Consider the following 24,420-nt stretch of genomic DNA (forward strand, 5'->3'; position numbering starts at 1 on the left):
GTAAAATTCCTAAGTAGAAAAAACAGCATATAGTCTATTTCTCTCGAATTTGGTTAGAGTGCAAAAAGGTGTTGGATCCGCCTCTGCACCTCCCCTCTCTCCCCACTTCCCCATACCAAACAAGGCTTATGCTCTCATCTCCCCTCTATCTCTCTTCTATTTCTCTCTTACCTTTCTCTACCATACCAAACAGCCCCATAATCTTTAGTTCAAATTTTATGAGAGGAGGAGATGGTAATGTATAGACAAAAAGTGTGTTTGATTAAGATTATAAAAAAAATAGTTCTCTAAAACGTTTATTTTTATTGATTTTTGTGAAAAACATAAGTTAATTTGTGGTTGGTCAAGAGCTATAAAAAATAAATTTACTCAATACTATAAATAAGAAAAAACTTACTCTTTTTATTATCACTGAATTTTTCAGCAATTTCTCTTTTTAACATATTTAACCAATAAACTTAGATTTAATAAAGTATATGATTAGTTCAAAAAAAAAGTATATGATTAGACTTATTCACCATTGAGTTAACATCTAAAATTTACTAAAATCAAAGGACTTTGTGCATGTCCTTAATGTTATTAATTTTCGCTGATATTATCTACCCAAAAATAATAATAACTTCGCTGATATTAGCAAGGGTTTTGATTTTCTTGTCACTCCATCAATGTTTATGCCATCCCTTTAAAAAAAAAATTCACCGAAGCCTCCCATTTTATTTTTCATCCCATCATCTTCATCTCCCAACTCATTCACCTCTCCATTTTCCAACCCATTTAACTCACCATATCATACTCCCTTCATCTCTCATTCTCATCACTTCATCTTCCTCATAAGTGGAGATCAAGCTTGATGGAATCAAGCTTATGCTAGTTATCTTCATCTTCCATCGCTGCTTTTCTTAGTTGGTACACTCATTTCTTTTCCCCCCACTTTTAAAATGTAGAATGTTTTTTTAATACCACATTTATAATGTGATGTAACATCAGCATCTCATAAGTGCAGTATGTTTTTTTAGTCCGACAGTAAACATGTACCGCACATATAAGTGCAGTATGTTAAACAAGTATATAAGTGCAGTATGCTGGATTCTCAGCTACTGGCACAGGATATGCATTCCGCACCTATATGTGCGGTAAAAAAAGCTTTCTGCACTTATAATTGTGGTTTGATAAATCTGTTTATGAAAGGCTGTGTTGTGTTAGAACTCTTAAAAAATAACAAACCACATTTATTTGTGCGGTTCAAAGCAGCATCTTAAGCAAAAAAAAAGAAACTAAAATTCAGGCTTCATATTTTTTCCTTTACTGGCGCTAGTAATTTCCATTCCTGTTCTCATGTCCTATACATAGCTACGAGGTTTAAAAACAGCAGAAACAGCCATACGAAATTGTAAAAATTCCATGCTAGCATAGATTTTATGGAGGCTGGCAAGTCATTTTTACAACATTAAATATAAGTTGTCTTTGTTACACCATTATGCAGCCCTCGGATTGACACTTCTAACTAAACAAAATCAGGAAGCAATCAAGAAAATGACCAAAAGTCAACCAACTATACCCTGTATACACTCACTAATCCAAAAATCATATGTACTGATACAGTTCAGTGATGATGATCAATGACCTCAACTTGAAAAACCTCCATAAGAAAACGGAAGCAGTAAAAAGCTCAATGCGCTGAGATCGGCAGATACAGAAGGTGTTGATAGCAATGTACTCCATTGACAGAAAGAATTAAATACCAATAACTTAAGTCTGCAAACACCATCTGAATTGCTAATTTCATTAGTTGCCTATACAGAGTAGCCTTTTGCTATCTTTGCCACGAGCCCAAAGTTGTAGAATAATGCAGAATTGAACCCAAACTCACAGAAAGAGATTCCTACCTCCTCTGCTCGTAATGTCCAGTATTGGTCATTGATGTTTTCGATCTTTTCATTTGGAGGGAAGACCTGCACAGGCAGAGTATCAGAAAGTGATAAAAAGATTTCAATATTAAAAATTCTTTTTTGTCTAATTGTGAGATAGCATAATCAAACATGCAACTGAAGAATCATAATTGCATACCAAATATAGTAAATTTAATCTCTGACCCCAAATAAACTTGTTTGCAACAATAATAACAAATTTACTCTTTCTATGTGAATCATCAATACTGACATAACATCATCCACAGTGCTTTAAAAAGCGACACTGAATTAGTTTAACTGTGATCGAACTAGCACAATTATATATATTCAGGCTGTCGTTCTTTCTTAAAAGCTTCATAGTTACTAATCCACTCTCTTGGAATTAGTTCTTCAAGCTTTGGTCGGATATATTTCTGATACACCAGATCCCTTGAAGGGCAAGTGTAGAGCATACTCTATATCTTGAAGAACCATCTTCTCCGGAATCTCAAGAGTTTATGTCATATTAACAAGAATCAAGCTTTCAGAAAGGAAATAAGGAGTTTAGAAAGACATGTTTTTAGAACACACTGATATTATTGATTGATAGGAAACTCGATGATCTTACAAGTGAAGATATGGGCTCCTTATATAGGCAGAGGAGTCCTAATACAAACAACATTTAGTGATTTTTTACATCATTGCTTACATCATCATCCTGGTAGATATGTATCACACATTATTGTCACACTTTATCAACATAATTACTAAAGTGATTTATTTTACAATAAACGACAAATGACTCAGCGCACTAGTTTCGTCTTTTGCATATGGGTTCATGTTCTGGCGACATATTCATGTCAGACAGATTCCCGCTGTCGTCAAAAAGCATTGGCTCTGGTTCTTCAAAGGGCTGAGATGGCTCTGGATAAGGATCTTGTGCATCATGCATTATTACACATCCTGGTCCACTTAGGTCTACCGCACTAAGAGTTTTGTTGGAAACACTCTTGATGGTTGGTATGACCTTTTTTCCTTGATTATGAATAGTAGGAGGATCTTCCTTTAGAGGGAAACAGATAATATCCATCGGCTTCAGATGAGAGCAGGTGGAGCTAAGGTTAATTACTTCACCATAAGTTCCATTTAGCTCATGGAGCTGGATTATTAGCTCGGCTTGGTGGAAGGGTGGTTTATCTTCCCCTTGGAATATTGAGATACTTGGAAATGTTGACCAGATCCTAACTTGATTCTGAGTCCAAAGAAACTTTGTTGTAGGATGTTGGAAATAAGGTCGATGAATTATTGCAATAGTCACATACTTGTTTTGTTCTTCGTTACTTAACTTCCAAGTCTCCATTCTCTCGAGCTCTGACTTGAGGTTTTTCTTCCAAAGATCCAGTGGTTGATACCATTCTAACCAATTCCAAAGTAATGAGGATTCATTTCCTGGATTTTCTAGAAATTCAAGCATCTTCATTGTTGGGAATAAAATGGGATAATTATGAAGTACCGTAGTACACCATAAATACCATAAGTCTTCCTCAATGAATGACTGTCCTGATAAAATGGCAAAAATATTCAGGAAAGGGGCTGCTGGATGAAACCAGGTAGCTTTAGGTTCAATGCCATGCTTGTGTAAGGACAGTGCTAGATAATGAAACATGTGATCTTCAGCAAATCTTTTGATGATACTCGGATTCAAAAAATCTGTTGAGAGCTCAGGTGGAAAGTCTCTTCTTCTGGCAAAAGAGGAAGATGAGATTTCTACGTTCATCAGGATGAGAGGATATGAGTTGGTGGATGAGATCATTTGGATGGGTTTTTCTGGTGATTCGGGCCTAGAGAGATAATATGGAATGAGATTTTTGGACCCTTGAACATGTTTGACAGAGAAATCATACAGAGAAAACCATTCCTTAAGCCTGAGGATTTGAGGATTGGGAGGAGTTTTGTTTTTGAACTCAAGCATTTTTGGAAATGATGAGTTGTCAATTTGGACTTCAAAATGATGACCTCTGAGATGGAAATCAAATTTCTTGATTCCATATTTGACTGCTAAGGTCTCCTTAAAGGTAGTGTGGTAATGGAGTTCAGCATCTTTAAACTGACCGCTAGCATGTCCACAATAGAACTTCTGGTTACCAATTTCTTCAATCAGCACTGCAGCCCAGTAGTGATCACTTGCATCAGTTTGTAGAATCCTTTTCCCATCTCCAGGGATCTTTAGAGGAGGAGGATTTTGAGCAGCTTTTTTCAAGAACTTTACTGCTTCTGTTTGCTCCTTTCCCCATGGTGATGCATTCTTCCTCAACATCTTGGAGAGCTTTGATGTGTATCTAGAGACATGTGGAATGAAGTCTCTAATGTAATTCAGAATTCCAAGAAATTGTTGAATTTGCTTTGTATTGAGTCCTTCATCAGGGAACTTTGGAAGTTCTTCAACGATATGGGGTTGAGGAACATATTTTCCTTCAGCAAAGTGCATTCCTAAGAAATCCACTTCCTTTGTTGCAATTTGAGATTTCCTAGATGAGAGCATGACCCCATGCTTGTTGCATATGTCATGGAACTGTTGAAGGAGTTCTTTATGACTTTTTTCATCTGGAGAAAATAAAAGTACGTCATCAATGTATACTAGAGAGGTATGTAGTATTGGTTCAAAGATTCTTGTCATGGCTCTCTGGAATAATGATGGTGCCACCTTGAGACCGAATGGAAGAACTGTCCATTGGTAATGAGCATTTGGGATACAGAAAGCTGTCTTGGGTCTGTCCTTGGGATCAAGGCCAAGTTGCCAAAATCCTGACTTCATATCAAACTTTGAAAAGATATGGGCATTCTTTATATAGGAATAAAGAGAATAGATCTTTGGTAATGGAAACTTATCATCCTTAATGAATTGATTCAAAGGACGATAATCCACTACGAGCCTTTTCTTTTGCCTGACCTGTTCTGATCTCTTATTCACATAAAACGCCGTGCAAGCCCATTCTGATCTGGTTGGTTCTATCAGACCTTGCTTGATAAGCTGTTGACATTCTTCCTGTGCAGCTTTGAGTTATGACGGAGTCATTCCAGGATGTGCCGCTTTTGTAGGATTGATGTCTTCATTTAGCTTAAAAGGTAACTGAATAAAAAATTCTTCTTTCTTCCAGAGAGGATTTGGATGCCTGAAGAGGTCATGACTGTCTGCACAAAGTTTTAACAACTTTTCTTGTATCTCTTCATATCCGGGAGGAGCTTCTGCCAGGGTAAACAGCTTAGGTAAAAGGCAAAATGGCTTAAAATCTCTTTTGTACCTGATTCCATTGGCGAGAATTTTAAGCTTTTGGCTTTGGACGTAGATATCCCAACCGATTAGAATATCTTTGTCTGGAAGCTCGGACCCTATGACTCTTGTCCACCAAATAAAATTAGGGAAAAACTTAATCCCAATTTTATTTTTAGTCATGAGGGTGGTTTTGAATGTCTCTCTGTTGGCTGCTTTGAAATGATGAGTCTCTTTTACCCAATATTCAGAGGGTAATATGGCTGGATTCATCATACTGCGCATTGCTCCAGTATCTATAAAAGCAATGGTTCGTATTGGCACATGATACTTTGATGGAAGTATTTGGACTTCAATGTTTGGCAATGAAAGAGACTCAGGATTCACAATATTAATTTCTGGTTTAATCTCTTGCATGTTTAGTACTGGAAAATGTCTCATTTCAGTACCATCTTCATCTCCATCAGAACTTCCTGTATCTTCAAGAGATTCAACATCTGAGTCTTGTATGCCAAAGATTGTAAGGCCATCTGGTGCTTCTTGCTCTTCGTACAAAGATTCAACATCTTCGTCTTCATCTAAAAGGAGGGATTTAACAAGTTTGACCGCCTTTTCCTTCTTTTTAGGACAGTATTTTGAGAAATGTCCTTTTTCTCCACAGATGAAGCACCTTCTATTCTTCCCTTTCCCTCTGAAGGGTTTCTTCTTGAAGAACTTAAAGTTTTTCTTCTTCCCTTTTTTGGAAAATGACTTCTTTCCTTTTTTGAAGGGCTTTGAGGCTTTGCAATGGCAATTCTCATCTTTGCATTTTATCTTTTGATATTTCTTTTTGCAGATACCTTTGTACTTCTTTTTATCATCCATCATCTTCTCAAAGAGTTGTTGTTGGCTGCAAATCTTTTCAAGTGCAGCAATACTGACTTGATAGATTTCTCCCATGGTCATTTGGGTGACATCTTTATTCATAGCCTGAAGAATTCTCCACATTTCTTCTTGTAACTCCTCTGGAAGTGAACCAACATAGGTATTTTTCAGACTAGGATCATTTACCCCATTCAGCTGGTAGAATCTCTGGGACATCCTTTGATAGTGCCGTTCTAAGTCTGTCCTCTTGAGAGAACAACACTTCATTTCAAAGTATTCCCTTCGGACTTCTTTGTCTAGAAGTGATTGATCTCCTAAAAACTGGAATTGCAAAGTTGTAACCACCTCCGGGATAGAGATTCTATGGAATGAGTCTTGATGGACTGCCCCGAGACTTTCATACCATTCTTTCAGAACTCCGGTCATATTGGCACAAAATTCTTCAATGACCTTATATTGATCCGCATCAGCTTTTACCATCTTTGCATCTAGCCATGCCTTGAAGTCTAAAAACTTCTTTCTCCATTGGGATTGGGAGTATTAATCTCTCGAGGATGTAGTCTTGCCGACTCATATTCCATTGGTGCCGACGATTCTTCATTTATGGCAGTAGCCATAAATGCATTCGTCAGGTCAGCATACTGAGAGGATCCTTCTGAGTCTTCTGATGCTTCTTCTGAAGACATCTCTTCACCATCTGAGAGGTTTTGAGTAGATTGAGCTACCATCAAAGCATGTTTTGGAGAGGATGCAGAGGAGGCTATTTATGTCTTCTTTGGAGAAGGTTCTGGTGATTGCTCTGAGGATGATATGGGTTCAGGAATGACTTTTTCCTTTCTTTTCTCTCTTGAAGTGCTAGTATCTATTTTTGGGTATGGAGGGAAAAGAGGAGTGGTCATTTGTGGTTTTGTCAAGGCGAAGTTTGGGAAAATCTTTGAAGGTAAGGTATAGTAAGGATCACCTTCAAAAGCCATTGGGTTCTGGTGTTTGGAATCTTCTCAAAAACCACTGAGCCTAACTGCAGTCTGAGCCTAACTGCAGTCTGAGCAATCTTCTCTGTCCTTTTTCTCGAGGGTATATGTTATAATAATAGGATGAAGGTGAGTAGGAAGGAAACCTCCACAAACATGAGTGACAACCAAATAGACTCCCCCAGATCTAGCTCTGTAAATCACACCTCAAAAATCTTAATCCCTGCTTCTTGTAAACAGACCCTTGCTTCAAAAATAGAAAACCTTGTGGAATATTCCTATGTTCCAGAAGGTGCTCAGATCGAAACAGCAGTACCACCACTTCTCAGTCCATATAATGTCTTTAGAAGGCATAAGTCTGGCTTCACATGGTCTATCAGAAAATTAATCTCAACTCCTCGACCAGGAGTCAAAGAGTTTATCCAGACTACCAAACTGGATAAGTGTCAGCTCAGGGCAACTTCGGTAGAACAGTATGTGGATCTGGAAATAGATCCTACATTAATCAAGCTGTGGCAACAAGAAGGCTATGTAGCCTTGCATCTTGGAGCAGTTCGTCTAATCCTTACTCTCCATGGACGGAAAGGACTTCCGGTAACTGCAAGAGTCTCACTCATAGACTCAACCTTCCATCAGTATGAACATGCAGTCATTGGAACAGTTTTGACTACCTTGAATGCTGGGAGCGTAGTTCTTACTATGTTTCCAAACTTCAATGTTCACTTGGCAGATCCCACAGTACCAAAAAGATTTAAGGTACAAGTCCAGATGGTGGGTGCTTCCCAAGATTCAGACGCCTTTGCGGCCTCCCTGAATCATCAGATTGTATTCCGTTTACAAGATCATTTTATTGATCTTCCTATGGAGAATAAACTTTCAGAAAATGCTTTAATGGTTATAGCAAATTCTGAGAATCATGCTCCATCCATCATTCAGATTCCAAAGCAAATCCCCAGGAGGGAACTTGAAGAACTAATTCCAAGAGAGTGGATTAGTAACTATGAAGCTTTTAAGAAAGAACGACAGCCTGTGATGTCTACAGAATTTACCATGAGAAGACTCTCCGATGGTAATGTTAAGACTATTTTCAGGAAAAAGGAAGAAGCCCCATCCTCTTCCTCCAACCCTGTATTTTCTACTATGATGATTACACTTGGAGAAAAGGAAAAGGAGATTCCTGTTCATTCCTTTACAAAAGATGGCACTCCTATCTACAGTGACAAGATAAATGGTCATTTCCTGTGGGATGTGGCCCCAGAAATGTGTGATGAAGACTGTGATTGCTGGATGGACAGAGATGAGGAAGAAGAAGAAGAGAAAAAGAAATCAAAATCTCCCTGTCAACCTCCTCCAAAACCAAGAAAGCCAAAGCCAAGGAATCAACCTTGGTCTCTTTCTTCAAAACCTGAACCACTACCTCTCTATCGAAAAGGCCTGATGGCTTTGAGAAAAGAAAAACCATGTTCTCCACCAAATGATCCTACTTTGGTCACTTGGCCTCCTCCTACAAACTGTAAAAGCAGCAACAGGTTTTCTATTCCGAAGCCTTTACAGCAAGAAACTTGCATGATGTTCTCCTCTCATGATTTTCCTCCTCTTGAAAGGAAAACTGACCCAAACAAAAGGGTTCAAATTAAACCTTTTGTTACCAGCACTGAAGTACTTCCTGATGGAACAGCGAAACCTGTTACTCAAGCTGAAGAAGTTCTAAACTGGCAGACAGAGAACTCTTTAGCTCAAAACAAGATTCTGCAGAAGATAGATGAAAAGGTTGATTTCTTAGAACAAGAAATTAACAAAATGTCTACAAAATTGCAGAAACATTACAGAGAAGTCAAGCAAAAGTTGGAGAACCTTGAAGAAGAAGTTGGTGCGATGAAAAAGGAAAGGATTTTCAACACCGCTTTCATGGAGAAAGAAAGGGAGTTAAGAAAAACGCAAGCTCAATATGAAGAATTGAAGGAGCATGTTTCCAAACACCAGAACCCAATGGCTTTTGAAGGTGATCCTTACTATACCTTACCTTCAAAGATTTTCCCAAACTTCGCCTTGACAAAACCACAAATGACCACTCCTCTTTTCCCTCCATACCTAAAAATAGATACTAGCACTTCAAGAGAGAAAAGAAAGGAAAAAGTCATTCCTGAACCCATATCATCCTCAGAGCAATCACCAGAACCTTCTCCAAAGAAGACATAAATAGCCTCCTCTGCATCCTCTCCAAAACATGCTTTGATGGTAGCTCAATCTACTCAAAACCTCTCAGATGGTGAAGAGATGTCTTCAGAAGAAGCATCAGAAGACTCAGAAGGATCCTCTCAGTATGCTGACCTGACGAATGCATTTATGGCTACTGCCATAAATGAAGAATCGTCGGCACCAATGGAATATGAGTCGGCAAGACTACATCCTCGAGAGATTAATACTCCCAATCCTTCAGGAACTCCTCTTTTCTCTATTGACAATATCCCTCCATCCCAATGGAGAAAGAAGTTTTTAGACTTCAAGGCATGGCTAGATGCAAAGATGGTAAAAGCTGATGCGGATCAATATAAGGTCATTGAAGAATTTTGTGCCAATATGACCGGAGTTCTGAAAGAATGGTATGAAAGTCTCGGGGCAGTCCATCAAGACTCATTCCATAGAATCTCTATCCCGGAGGTGGTTACAACTTTGCAATTCCAGTTTTTAGGAGATCAATCACTTCTAGACAAAGAAGTCCGAAGGGAATACTTTGAAATGAAGTGTTGTTCTCTCAAGAGGACAGACTTAGAACGACACTATCAAAGGATGTCCCAGAGATTCTACCAGCTGAATGGGGTAAATGATCCTAGTCTGAAAAATACCTATGTTGGTTCACTTCCAGAGGAGATACAAGAAGAAATGTGGAGAATTCTTCAGGCTATGAATAAAGATGTCACCCAAATGACCATGGGAGAAATCTATCAAGTCAGTATTGCTGCACTTGAAAAGATTTGCAGCCAACAACAACTCTTTGAGAAGATGATGGATGATAAAAAGAAGTACAAAGGTATCTGCAAAAAGAAATATCAAAAGATAAAATGCAAAGATGAGAATTGCCATTGCAAAGCCTCAAAGCCCTTCAAAAAAGGAAAGAAGTCATTTTCCAAAAAAGGGAAGAAGAAAAACTTTAAGTTCTTCAAGAAGAAACCCTTCAGAGGGAAAGGGAAGAATAGAAGGTGCTTCATCTGTGGAGAAAAAGGACATTTCTCAAAATACTGTCCTAAAAAGAAGGAAAAGGCGGTCAAACTTGTTAAATCCCTCCTTTTAGATGAAGACGAAGATGTTGAATCTTTGTACGAAGAGCAAGAAGCACCAGATGGCCTTACAATCTTTGGCATACAAGACTCAGATGTTGAATCTCTTGAAGATACAGGAAGTTCTGATGGAGATGAAGATGGTACTGAAATGAGACATTTTCCAGTACTAAACATGCAAGAGATTAAACCAGAAATTAATATTGTGAATCCTGAGTCTCTTTCATTGCCAAACATTGAAGTCCAAATACTTCCATCAAAGTATCATGTGCCAATACGAACCATTGCTTTTATAGATACTGGAGCAATGCGCAGTATGATGAATCCAGCCATATTACCCTCTGAATATTGGGTAAAAGAGACTCATCATTTCAAAGCAGCCAACAGAGAGACATTCAAAACCACCCTCATGACTAAAAATAAAATTGGGATTAAGTTTTTCCCTAATTTTATTTGGTGGACAAGAGTCATAGGGTCCGAGCTTCCAGACAAAGATATTCTAATCGGTTGGGATATCTACGTCCAAAGCCAAAAGCTTAAAATTCTCGCCAATGGAATCAGGTACAAAAGAGATTTTAAGCCATTTTGCCTTTTACCTAAGCTGTTTACCCTGGCAGAAGCTCCTCCCGGATATGAAGAGATACAAGAAAAGTTGTTAAAACTTTGTGCAGACAGTCATGACCTCTTCAGGCATCCAAATCCTCTCTGGAAGAAAGAAGAATTTTTTATTCAGTTACCTTTTAAGCTAAATGAAGACATCAATCCTACAAAAGCGGCACATCCTGGAATGACTCCGTCAGAACTCAAAGCTGCACAGGAAGAATGTCAACAGCTTATCAAGCAAGGTCTGATAGAACCAACCAGATCAGAATGGGCTTGCACGGCGTTTTATGTGAATAAGAGATCAGAACAGGTCAGGCAAAAGAAAAGGCTCGTAGTGGATTATCGTCCTTTGAATCAATTCATTAAGGATGATAAGTTTCCATTACCAAAGATCTATTCTCTTTATTCCTATATAAAGAATGCCCATATCTTTTCAAAGTTTGATATGAAGTCAGGATTTTGGCAACTTGGCCTTGATCCCAAGGACAGACCCAAGACAGCTTTCTGTATCCCAAATGCTCATTACCAATGGACAGTTCTTCCATTCGGTCTCAAGGTGGCACCATCATTATTCCAGAGAGCCATGACAAGAATCTTTGAACCAATACTACATACCTCTCTAGTATACATTGATGACGTACTTTTATTTTCTCCAGATGAAAAAAGTCATAAAGAACTCCTTCAACAATTCCATGACATATGCAACAAGCATGGGGTCATGCTCTCATCTAGGAAATCTCAAATTGCAACAAAGGAAGTGGATTTCTTAGGAATGCACTTTGCTGAAGGAAAATATGTTCCTCAACCCCATATCGTTGAAGAACTTCCAAAGTTCCCTGATGAAGGACTCAATACAAAGCAAATTCAACAATTTCTTGGAATTCTGAATTACATTAGAGACTTCATTCCACATGTCTCTAGATACACATCAAAGCTCTCCAAGATGTTGAGGAAGAATGCATCACCATGGGGAAAGGAGCAAACAGAAGCAGTAAAGTTCTTGAAAAAAGCTGCTCAAAATCCTCCTCCTCTAAAGATCCCTGGAGATGGGAAAAGGATTCTACAAACTGATGCAAGTGATCACTACTGGGCTGCAGTGCTGATTGAAGAAATTGGTAACCAGAAGTTCTATTGTGGACATGCTAGCGGTCAGTTTAAAGATGCTGAACTCCATTACCACACTACCTTTAAGGAGACCTTAGCAGTCAAATATGGAATCAAGAAATTTGATTTCCATCTCAGAGGTCATCATTTTGAAGTCCAAATTGACAACTCATCATTTCCAAAAATGCTTGAGTTCAAAAACAAAACTCCTCCCAATCCTCAAATCCTCAGGCTTAAGGAATGGTTTTCTCTGTATGATTTCTCTGTCAAACATGTTCAAGGGTCCAAAAATCTCATTCCATATTATCTCTCTAGGCCCGAATCACCAGAAAAACCCATCCAAATGATCTCATCCACCAACTCATATCCTCTCATCCTGATGAACGTAGAAATCTCATCTTCCTCTTTTGCCAGAAGAAGAGACTTTCCACCTGAGCTCTCAACAGATTTTTTGAATCCGAGTATCATCAAAAGATTTGCTGAAGATCACATGTTTCATTATCTAGCACTGTCCTTACACAAGCATGGCATTGAACCTAAAGCTACCTGGTTTCATCCAGCAGCCCCTTTCCTGAATATTTTTGCCATTTTATCAGGACAGTCATTCATTGAGGAAGACTTATGGTATTTATGGTGTACTACGGTACTTCATAATTATCCCATTTTATTCCCAACAATGAAGATGCTTGAATTTCTAGAAAATCCAGGAAATGAATCCTCATTACTTTGGAATTGGTTAGAATGGTATCAACCACTGGATCTTTGGAAGAAAAACCTCAAGTCAGAGCTCGAGAGAATGGAGACTTGGAAGTTAAGTAACGAAGAACAAAACAAGTATGTGACTATTGCAATAATTCATCGACCTTATTTCCAACATCCTACAACAAAGTTTCTTTGGACTCAGAATCAAGTTAGGATCTGGTCAACATTTCCAAGTATCTCAATATTCCAAGGGGAAGATAAACCACCCTTCCACCAAGCCGAGCTAATAATCCAGCTCCATGAGCTAAATGGAACTTATGGTGAAGTAATTAACCTTAGCTCCACCTGCTCTCATCTGAAGCCGATGGATATTATCTGTTTCCCTCTAAAGGAAGATCCTCCTACTATTCATAATCAAGGAAAAAAGGTCATACCAACCATCAAGAGTGTTTCCAACAAAACTCTTAGTGCGGTAGACCTAAGTGGACCAGGATGTGTAATAATGCATGATGCACAAGATCCTTATCCAGAGCCATCTCAGCCCTTTGAAGAACCAGAGCCAATGCTTTTTGACGACAGCGGGAATCTGTCTGACATGAATATGTCGCCAGAACATGAACCCATATGCAAAAGACGAAACTAATGCGCTGAGTCATTTGTCGTTTATTGTAAAATAAATCACTTTAGTAATTATGTTGATAAAGTGTGACAATAATGTGTGATACACATCTACCAGGATGATGATGTAAGCAATGATGTAAAAAACCACTAAATGTTGTTTGTATTAGGACTCCTCTGCCTATATAAGGAGCCCATATCTTCACTTGTAAGATCATCGAGTTTCCTATCAATCAATAATATCAGTGTGATCTAAAAACATGTCTTTCTAAACTCCTTATTTCCTTTCTGAAAGCTTGATTCTTGTTAATATGACATAAACTCTTGAGATTCCGGAGAAGATGGCTCTTCAAGATATAGAGTATGCTCTACACTTGCCCTTCAAGGGATCTGGTGTATCAGAAATATATCCGACCAAAGATCCATTGTTACGGTCCTCTTTGCTATCTGTATAATGGCAAATATAGTAGCTGTGGTTTGAGAAAGTAGGCCAGAAGGCCGAATAACTCGCCTTGTGAACTATTTGATCATTGTATGGATAGTAGAGGGGCTCCCGAACTCAGTGGTATATATATGAATAATATACAATATACAATATACTTAATAAAAAATTTATATTGTGTCACCTGCAATCTCAACCCAGACAATTCTGGCCAGTCATCTCAACCCTCTATATTTAATTCCTCTCTGTACCTATTCCTCCAGGATCCATGTTATTCATCCTATGCAGACCCGGTCTATGTCAGGAAGTTTTATGCCCAAAATACACCCTACTTTGTTTTCCTTACTGCGGAACCATAATCCAGTAATGCATTCCAGGACAAAACATATAGAACTAGATGTGATCTTTGTCAGGGAAAAGGTTTTGGCTAAGTCACTCAGCATCCCACACATTCTAACCCATGAACAAGTTGCAGACATCCTTACTAAGGCCGTCTAAACTCAGGGTGTTCTCTCCTTCAGCTACCCCTTGAATCTACAGAGGGAATGTTCGAGATATATGCCTCTGTCACTCATCTATGTTACATGTGTTCTGTAATATCTAATTCTGTTCAGTGCATAACTTTTAGTTTAGCAGTTAGTTGCATATAGCTGTCAGTTAGTTTAAGATTGTACAAGTTTGTTAACGAACTGTTAACCTTCTGTTAGAAGCTGCTGGTAGCTTTGCAACTCTACAAATAGAGTTGATCACACAGTACCAACTAGTTTTACAAGATACACTTAATTCAGTTTCAGATTTCTCTCCCTTTTATATACATTTCTATCATTATAAATACACTTAATTCAGTTTAAGATTTATCTCCCTTTTATATACATTTCTATCATTATAAATACACTTAATTCAGTTCATACCTTGTATATCTTGTGATAGAAAACTTCAAGCAACCGAAGCTCGGCATTAGGATGGGACAACTCTACCTGAGCACCAACAGTAAAAGGTAAGCAAGATACAGATTTATAATATACTACCAAGTGAAAATTTATTAATTGGGGAAAGAGTTGGCAATATTTTTTCAAATTACACAATAATGCGGTCACAACTACTGAAAACAGGCAAAGATGGTTTCATCTAAGTGGTACAACTTTTTTCCCTTTAGAATTCACAATTCAAATGAAGCCATGTGTGCTCTATCTGTGCAGTGGTGACCTGTTACCATAAAGTTGTGCAAACACCATAACTCTTTTATCTGCAAATGCAATGCATGCAAGTTTAAGGAAAAAAGTTTAACAACTTCACCTTTGTTTTAAGATCATCAAGGACATCCCCCACAGTACTCTGCTTTGGAAGTCTGATGGTATGACTAACCACCTGATTGAACAAATTAAAGAAATATAGCAACGGGTTAAGAGAGAAATCAAGCCGAAAATGGAAGAGAAGCAGGTCACCATACTCACTTCATCCTTCGTGGCATAATGAAATGCAACTTTCAGAGTCTTCAAACCTTGTAATTCTGGTAGAGGGATATCAAGTACTTCATAGTATAGTATATCTGAGGTCTGACATTGAAGAAAGGAATCAGATGTATAGCACTTCAAAGAACAACCATTAAGGAGTTAACTAACCATAACTACCTGATTGTAGTGAACTAGCATATCAGACAAATGTTCCACCCCTCGGTACTTAATTGGCTGGGGTTTTGGTTGCTGAGAGTAGCAGTTATGTGGGGTAAGCCGTATTTTAGATGGATCATCCAAACCAAGTTGTTGCGCTACTTTCTCCACCACATCATCATATGTATAAAGCCTTGACCTAGAAATCAATATAAATAAGAGTATAAGAATAAGGATAGAATGTTAAGCATAATAACATACAAATATTTTCATCTTCCCATTGGTAAAATAGTTCATTTCATTTACTCCAATAAGTACCAAGCAGCTTACATCTCTAAGAAAAAGTCATCTTCCTTAGGTCTATCCAGAGATCGAAAGTGAACCACCTAATAGTACAGCAAATAGACAAAGCAACTTAGCTGTTAAATTTTAATATAAACATAATGAACTTGCAAGCTTGACTGTTTATACACACATATATGTAAATGCCAGTGCCCATAGTGTACAGAAGTAAATTATGATATTTAAGGTATAAATATGACAGAATAGAAGTTCTGGAAGATTTCATTTCCACATAATCTAAAATCAAACAAACTGCTGCATTAAGTAATGAAAAATACAAAAGTACCTGGCGATTGTGCACATATTCTAAATATGAGGGCACATCTGGATAGCGGAAATGCTCTTCACCATCCACAGGTGGAGCTTTCTGAAAGCATACAATATCACCATCCTCCAGCTGCAAGTATAGAATACACATCAATATGCCAACAGAAGATTTAGTAACTCAATTGAGGTACTTGGTTCAAGCAATCTTTTATGAGTCCTGAGAATCTTTACAAGGGAATATTATATTTCCATTTTTGCTAAACCATCTCAAAAAGTATTCCCAATCAAAACTGATTCCTGAGAATAATTTTGCTAACCATTCTCACACTTTCATCTGGAGGAGATAGGGGTAGGGATTTGCTCTATTCCCAAGGCATAGGGGCAAACAAGCTTCGTGAGTCGCCACAAACTGGGCCTTGTAAGTTGTACCAACATGTCATCAGCCTACCACCACCACAAGATGCAGCCATTGACCACAACTGCCACATCCCAGTCTCCAGTTGTCAGAAGCAATCCACCCTCTGCTATTACCACCAAAAGTGACTGGCAACTTGGAAGAGAGTATTCTTTTTGTTGTACTGTTTACCTAAGCTAGTTTAGTTAGTTGTAGTTAGTTACAGTGTGTTACAGTTAGTTACTACCTGTTAGACAGTTAGTTACATCACTGTCCAGTTAGTTACTAACCATTAGACAGTTAGAGGAGCTCACTTCTTCATATAAATGATAGTGATGTGCATTGTACACTGATCGCCGAGGATGAAAGTACAGTCATATTCAGTTTCTCCTTCACTCTCTCTTCCTTTTCTCACTCTACTATAAACCCTAGAATTCTATCACAACTTCAGCTACCATTACCAATCACCAGAATATACAAATCTTGGCTATTATTGTCATTTGACGCTGGCCAAACATGGTCACTGTCAACTGTCACTAAAATTATAAACCATCTGGCCTCTGCCATTGTAAGGTGTTGACGACAGCCAGTGCTAGATCACAGCCGGTCACTGGAATCCAGCCACTCCTTGCCACTACCAACAGTCAGAATCAGTCCCCCCGAACATTTTGGTCAAACATACAATAAAATCCGCATTCCCATTTCCCATTAATGCCCTTCTTGAGATTCCCAAGAATATTTTTTCAAAACCTGAACCAAACAACTAATTTGTGCATCAATTGTGGATATAACTCACCTGGCTTGCTCGAAATGTTGCTTTCTTGTCAATAGGTTCACACATGACATTTGGTTCAAACTTAATTTCCTGCACAAATCAAGGTTCAGACAATTCATTAATTAACAAGTAACAACTAGGAAGAAGAATGTTTCATCCAGATCAGAAACAGAAGATGAGATTGCAGCTAAGGATCCTTCCCTCTTTGGAAGAACTTATGCAGGAAAGAATTTTCTATGGAACATGATGCAATAATACATTAATGCCATGCCAAGTAAATTTAGAGACTAAAACATTGAATATACAATAAATAAAGAAAATACTACACTTCTGTGTACAGTAAGTTAGTAGTATGAGTTAGTTAATTAGTTAACAGAATAATAGTTTGTTAGAGGGATAGTGAGTAAGGCATGTTGCTGATAAATAGGAAGAGGGGTTGAGAGGGAGGGGTGTCTATTCATTTGAGATAGTTTAAGGCCCTTGGACATTGGGAGGCTTGGCAGACCCTAAAGTTCCTGCTAGTTCTAATCTGCAATAAAGGAAGTTTTCCTTATTCTCAGTAATAAAGATACTAGCTCCTATCATGTGGCCAAAGGTTAAACAGGTCATAGCTAACACCAGTCACCTTCCAACAGAAAACTCAATTATATAAACAGAGAATATATCTATAAGATTTATAACTAAATTAGGAAAATAATAAGTAAAGTTCTAAGATTTGATGATTCCCAAAACTTAATAACATAATACAGAAACAGTAATTTAGGTAATATGAGGCTCTGATGCGGTGATACCAGAAGTTCATAGTTACTTAAAAAATCTGTTATAGCACTCATGATTATCATCCCAGCTACAAATCTAGTAGTTTCTCTAACTAAGAATTGATCATTCAAAAGGGATTTTCCAATTTTGAATTTTCAAGCAAAATTAATGAATTGCTGGTAGCCTAAATTCACTAAGTTACAACTGAATTAAAGGAAAAAATACAAACCAACCTCATAAAGTGCAATATCTTCCTCGGGATCATAACCAGCCATTTCATTTAGCTTCGTTAAGATTTCAGAGGGCTTGCCAGTACACTTAACAAAGAGCCGTCCAACATAACTGCCATTATAAGGAAACAAATCTTGTGTCAACCAAGGTATCATACAAAACATGACAAAATAAAGAAAATTACTCAGTACCGCAGCTCCTCCTTTTCAGGATCGTATAGCTTGAAGAAAAGTAATATATCATCCTTTGTCTTGTCAGGTGGTGCAATAGGATGGGAATCCTAAACAACAATACAGATGTTCAACGGGACTGTTTGGGTATTGATGTTTCATGCTATTTAAATAGTATACAAATTCCATAATTCAAATGTTACCATTCCACACTCAACTTCCAGAAACAACTTCAATTCTCCATTGTGAACCTTGTTGGACACTTCTCTCAATTGTCCGACCTGCAATATGGTGAGTTAGGAAAACTTACAAATCTGAACACTCCCAGAACTGAGAACAAATCAAAGAAGAACCTCAAACGGAAGCACACCAAGAACAGGGAAAACAAACCACATTATCCAAGTCAAAATATGGAAAATAATTAAAAAGGTTGCGTCACAAGACAAACATAACACAAACCATATGACTCAATCAATTCATTTAAAGCTTCACCCCACTTAATAAGCAAAGCAACAAAGAAACATTTTACAAAAAGTCATAGTTGCACATCCAAAAAGTCAAATGCATTCTTCAACAGCATCTACCTCCTCATTTAGCAATGAGGAGAACTAACATCATCAGAAAAGCATTCCAAATTCCAATACAAAAAAAAGTTAGAAGTATTATAAACCAACATATTTGTGCCTCCAAATATAAGCATTCAAAAGCGGTTGGACATTAAGTTTCATAGCCGTAATTTTCCTGTCAAACACTATTAACTAGAGAAGTTAACAAGCTTTTGTATTATAGACAAAGAACACAAGATTACCATAGTGCAAATGGCAATTTGGCAGTGTTAGGATACAGGGTACAGACAAGTAGAATTTAGACAAATAGAACAAATTCCCAGGTGTTATTATGAATTTTTTCATATTACAGATCAATAAGAAAAAGGGAACACCCTTTATTGTTGCACACGTCTAGAATTGTAATACTAATTGACATCTTTTACTTTCAAATCTGCCACTAAAACTTGTCATTTTTCTAGCTATATACATGTTGACAATGACACAACACTGTCATTTTAACTCAACGGATAACAAGACAATAGAATCATAAGATGCAGAGCATTATACATACATTCAATCTTCACTCATATCCAAAAAAACAAAACACTTGCACATAGCTTTTCATGAATTTTCTCCCACTTCAAGAAAACCATTCAGTTACAGAACAAGATTGTCCATGGTCTTTCCTCAATTGATATATGGTAATGCACAGTTCAGAGAGAGAAAAGGAGAGTATAAAGCACCGAACTTGAAGGGTTTTCTGTGCATAAATTAATTTTTTTAAGAAAAAGAGATTGAACTCACAATAGCTTATAGATAAAAAAAAATGAAGTCCTTCAATCTTCATCAAGCGCAATAGAGATGGTAGCAATATCTTCAGTGGAGGCCACTTCTGCAAAATTAACAAATACTTCTAATTATCTAGAAAGTCTTAATATCATAAGTATCAACAAAAAAAATCATCAAATAGAATTTGTTATTATACCTTGCTCATATTTCTCAAGCTCCATAAATTCCTCATTTGAAAGTAATGATTTTGAATATTTCCCCTTAATCTAATCTTGAGTACAGATAAGTGTTTTCAATGTTTTTGGAGTTAAGGAACTCCGATACGGATCAACCACCCGTCCTCCTGCACTAAAGGTGGATTCAGAAGCCACCATGGAGATAGGTATAGTAAGCAACTCTCTTGCAATGCTTGCAAGGATCGGATATCGACTTGCATTCAGCTTCCACCAATTTAAGATGTTCAGTGATCCACGTTCCTCTAAACCATCCTTCAAGTACTTAGTTAATTCATTTTTACTCCCACTTAATTCAAAGTATTGATTATATCCATAACGATCATCACTGCTTTCAGCATAAAATTGCACTCTTCCTTGCGAGTTGTCACCTTGAGACCCATCTACCACACCTTTAAACTCCTAAAAACTTGCTTTTAAACACAACTCCAACTTAGTTATAAGGTTGACTCGCTATACTCAAAAGAGTCACTCGCTTCTGAAATTTTAATTTGTATATGGGGTCTAACACCAAAGCAATGAACATTAACATGTTAAAATTATCAGTTGTTCCCCAATACTTATCATTTTTTTTTTGTCTTCATTATTTCAGCCATCCACTTTAAACTTGGTTCATTTGACCAAGACATTTCCCTGATTTTTTTCCCAACTCCAAGAACCTCTAAGATGTATATATTACTTGTCACATAAGTGGAACCAGAAATGCACATAGTAGCTTCATAGGAAGTCCTAAAAAATGGTATGACTAAACGTGCATGGTCCCAATCTGAGTTTGTAGGCGGCCCCCTCCACGCCTCCAACTTGTCATCCTTCCCCTTTACTAATTCATCAACAAACTTGGGATCATTCAATTCAAGCTCTTCAAAATATTTTTGGTGTTTTAGTGCAGCCTCTAACATGAGGTAAGTTGAGTTCCACCTCGTTTCACAATCTATAAAAACAAGGCTCTTGTATTCGATATTTGCTTTCAACACATGCTTTAAACTTTCTCACTCTACCATCGGAAGCTCTAACATATTTTACAGCTGCACGGATCCTCAAAACAGAATCACCAATCACCTTAAGACCATTCTTCACAACCAGATTCAATATATGCGCAGAACAACGCATGTGAAGGTGGTCTCCGTCTAGGACCAAGTTACACCAAGATTGTAGCCTCTTCTTCGGAAATCCAACCCCGACATCATTTGAGGTGGCATTATCAACTGTAATAGATAAAATATGACTCAACTCCCAATCACTCAAACACGCCTAAATTGCCTTAGACATCACCTCTCCTTTATGGCTAGTGACGTGGCGAAAATTTAGAACCTTCTTATGCAAATTTTAATTATTGTGAATGAAGTGGACTGTCAAACACATATAGCAGTAGGTTTGGCATGTCCATGTATCAGTGGTGAGGCAAACTCTGCTAGAATGATGGGCAAGATAGCTCTTCAGTTTGATCTTCTTCATAATCCAAAGCGACAACATATCACGAGTCAGTGTGGAGCGAGATATACATTTAAACATCGGTTCAAAAACATGAAGAAATTCTATAAAAGCTTCATGTTCCACTGCTCTAAAAGGAAGCTCCATTGCTACAAACATCTTCACGAGTACTTCCCGGCACTTTTCTTGGTCAAACTTCAGTGTAGAAGGGGAAGAACCAACATTGACCGTTGAAGACGAAGAGTTTGGATTAGACTTGCATCTAATACTATGAGATTTCATGGAGGTTGTTCCATTGATGCGCTTGAGTGAAGTGTTACGGTAATTGCATCTTGCTCTGTCGGTTGGCACGGGATCTACGGTGAAATGGTCCCAAACATCAGACTGGTTAGTCCGGCTTTTCCGTTTTCTAGTGCGATGCTTCAAGATTTCTTCAGCAGTTTCAATTTCTTCTTGACCAGTAAGGAATACCAATATATCTCCAGGAGGTTGAGTGACATGAAAAATATTTTAAGCTCTTTTTTATTGAATATTTGTATTATTTTTTGTAAGTAGGAAAAATACTATTGAATATTTGTTTGTGCGCATGTGTGTGCGGGCAAAATAAAATAATTAAATTAACAACTTTAAATTGATTGATTTCAAAATTATAAAATTTTAGATTAAAAATCTAAATTAAGAAAATTTGATTTAGATTATAGTATTAAAAGTCTAAAACAAGTTTGATTTTGTATTAAAAAAAATTATGTCTTCTTTCAAAAAAAAAAAAATATGTCTAAATCAAGAAATAAGTAAGTAAATAATGATTAGTAATAGTGTCATTTATGATTAACTAGTATTTTTTACCCGTGCGATGCACGGGGGATTTTCATTTTTTTTATTGCGTAAAATTTTAAAATCCGTGTTATTGTTGTTATATGTATTAAAAGATAATGGACATTGATATTAATATCACCCACACCTATCATTATCATCCCCCAATGTGTACCACACTTGAAAGTGTGTTACATTTTCACTACCGCTACATATTAGGGTGGTTGGTATTAATAAGGGTGTGTGTAGTACTTTTTAACAGTGGCCAAAGATAATTTGCCGATTAATAAATGATAAAATTTAATTTTGGATATAAGAAAATATTAGTTTGTAAGTATTTTTTTCATGATAAATGTGTTTATTTTTCTCTTGCATAAAAGAATTTATTATATATATCTCTGTGTTTGTGTGTGTCTTTTCATTCTTATTTATGTCAAACAATAAACATATGAAAAGAAATCTAAGAAATAAAAGAGAATAAAAAAAAGAGAAAAAAATGACAATACATGAGAGTTTTAAGCTAGGCAAATTATGTGAGGTGAAATTGGTGTGCATTTAGGTAATTTTCATATAGATTTTTATTTTTTGTTTCATGTGGAATGAAAGAAACTTTCCCCTAAGAGATATAACCTCACAGTGATATGGATGTTCTCGACTCGAACATGATTTCCTTAAAAGAAAGACGTCTTACCCAAAAAGAAAGTAATTTCAATTTTTTTTTGAGGTAACAATAGTTTTCACATAGAATAATTGTTGATTGAGCACAAAAATAGAAGAAAAAAAATTTGGAAAATATAAACAGATTTTGACTCGAGAAGTTTTAATTCAAGTCCTAGTATTGTGACCCGTGAAATACATGGAGATATTCATTTTTATTTATAATGTGTATTTTTTTTTTCATATTCTTAGTTATTTTTATAGATTTACTAAAAGAAGAATCATGAATTAAAAGAATAAAATTTATTTTGAATATAAGAATTGTTGAATCTGCTTCACACCGGTGTTGTTATGCTTGAAGCCGATGTGTTTAGTGGATGTTCTTGGGAGTTTACGCATTTTGGAGTTCTGGCGGATTTGTTTTGCGTTTTTTTAAGCCAAGAAAAGATTTTTACTTGGATATCCAAATAACTTTACTATAGAGTATGTATATGAATCTCACATAGAAAAGAAGAGCTTACCTAGAACAAATTGACGCCCTTGACTAACTAAATCCCAAAATAATTTGTACACTTGGTATTTTCATCATTGCACCTTGAATTGCTCTCAGTTGCAAGGTCTTCAGAACTTTCACGTAAGCTACTTAACGCTCAATTCCTAGTCTTCCTTCAAACATGGTTCCTTTCAACTGTGTACCCAATCTCGAACTTCATCATCAGCATCCCAAGTTTTTGATCTTTCAAAGATGAACTATCACAACTAAAATTTCTTCGTTATTTTCTTGGCTTAAGTACGCCACCATCAGGTCTCTGTATAAGCCTCAAAGTGTACACACCAGTTGATTGCCTCCGCGATTTTCATTCTAATGTTAATAAAGTAAACCTAATGATTTAGGAGAGTCTAAAAAATTTAATATAATCAATCAATGTATGAAAAAGACTCACGTCAAATCGTGCATTGCAACATCTATATGCATATTTGTCTTTCCATCCTTTTCACATTCTATTAATCCACCTTTTTTGAACTAAATGCCCAATAACATGTAAAATAAAAAAAGGATAAAGATTAATAATAAACTACAATGTGAGCATGCAATGCTGCTGTTGTATGAGAAGTAACCTAGCAAGTATTAGTCATTAGGAAATCCCGTTTTGCCAGATTTTTTTGACCGTTTGGTTGGGTTTTGGTTGGGTCTGCAGAATCTTAGAGGGTATTTTTTTGCTGGTTTTGTTTTTTGGATCCCCTTTGAGGAGGGTGAAAATCAAAACTGACATAAAACTTCTAGCCATCCATAATGTTTTAGTACAAAACAATAATACACCAAATAATAGAGTGTAGGAAGTCATGCAAAAGGTCATGCAAATTTCTCCTTTTTACGCATCTCCCAGAAGAAATTATAATTTCAATCTAGAGAGAAAATGAAAAACAAATTAGTATAAGTTTATTATAAAGATAATAAAAAATTGCTTGGAAATTTTATCACTTGGCATTAGTGGAAGATTAAATGATTAATAACACTCAAATATTATTATAACAACCTCAATTATTCATTCAATTACTAAGTCAAAATAAAAATAGATTAAATTGTATTTAAATGATTTCTTTCAATTTCAATTTAATTAATTTTTTAACCGTAATGTTTTTAATGAACATTATCTT

General features: G+C 36.7%; 1 protein-coding gene and 1 long non-coding RNA gene across 2 annotated transcripts; one reads left to right on the forward strand and one right to left on the reverse strand.

Annotated features, from left to right (window-relative positions):
* Positions 1 to 1,381: 1,381 nt before the first annotated feature.
* LOC130723338 (ubiquitin C-terminal hydrolase 13-like) lies at positions 1,382 to 18,700 on the reverse strand. The gene is made up of 12 exons (XM_057574343.1): positions 18,644 to 18,700; positions 18,494 to 18,571; positions 18,312 to 18,400; positions 18,123 to 18,231; positions 17,152 to 17,220; positions 15,981 to 16,091; positions 15,683 to 15,738; positions 15,374 to 15,551; positions 15,197 to 15,298; positions 15,039 to 15,110; positions 14,654 to 14,719; positions 1,382 to 1,952 (listed from the first exon to the last, which is right to left on the reverse strand). Exons 1-12 carry the CDS (start codon positions 18,683 to 18,685, stop codon positions 1,794 to 1,796), a joined length of 1,131 nt encoding a protein of 376 aa, XP_057430326.1. The 5' UTR covers positions 18,686 to 18,700; the 3' UTR covers positions 1,382 to 1,793.
* On the forward strand, positions 13,523 to 15,630 carry LOC130723340 (uncharacterized). The gene is made up of 2 exons (XR_009014261.1): positions 13,523 to 14,739; positions 14,942 to 15,630. It is a non-coding gene; the product is annotated as an uncharacterized LOC130723340 (long non-coding RNA).
* Positions 18,701 to 24,420: the final 5,720 nt, after the last annotated feature.

The sequence above is a fragment of the Lotus japonicus genome, chromosome 6 (assembly GCF_012489685.1).
Source record: "Lotus japonicus ecotype B-129 chromosome 6, LjGifu_v1.2".
Taxonomy (NCBI): domain Eukaryota; kingdom Viridiplantae; phylum Streptophyta; class Magnoliopsida; order Fabales; family Fabaceae; genus Lotus; species Lotus japonicus.

Coding starts and splice junctions, on each gene's coding strand:
- LOC130723338 (XM_057574343.1), bottom strand. CDS start 18,685: ATGTGGTTTGTTTTCCCTGTTCTTGGTGTGCTTCCGTTTGAG. Junction 15,111..15,196: donor ATTATGCCACGAAGGATGAA/GTGAGTATGGTG, acceptor TTGTTCAATCAG/GTGGTTAGTCATACCATCAG. Junction 14,720..15,038: donor TTGATGATCTTAAAACAAAG/GTGAAGTTGTTA, acceptor GTTGGTGCTCAG/GTAGAGTTGTCCCATCCTAA.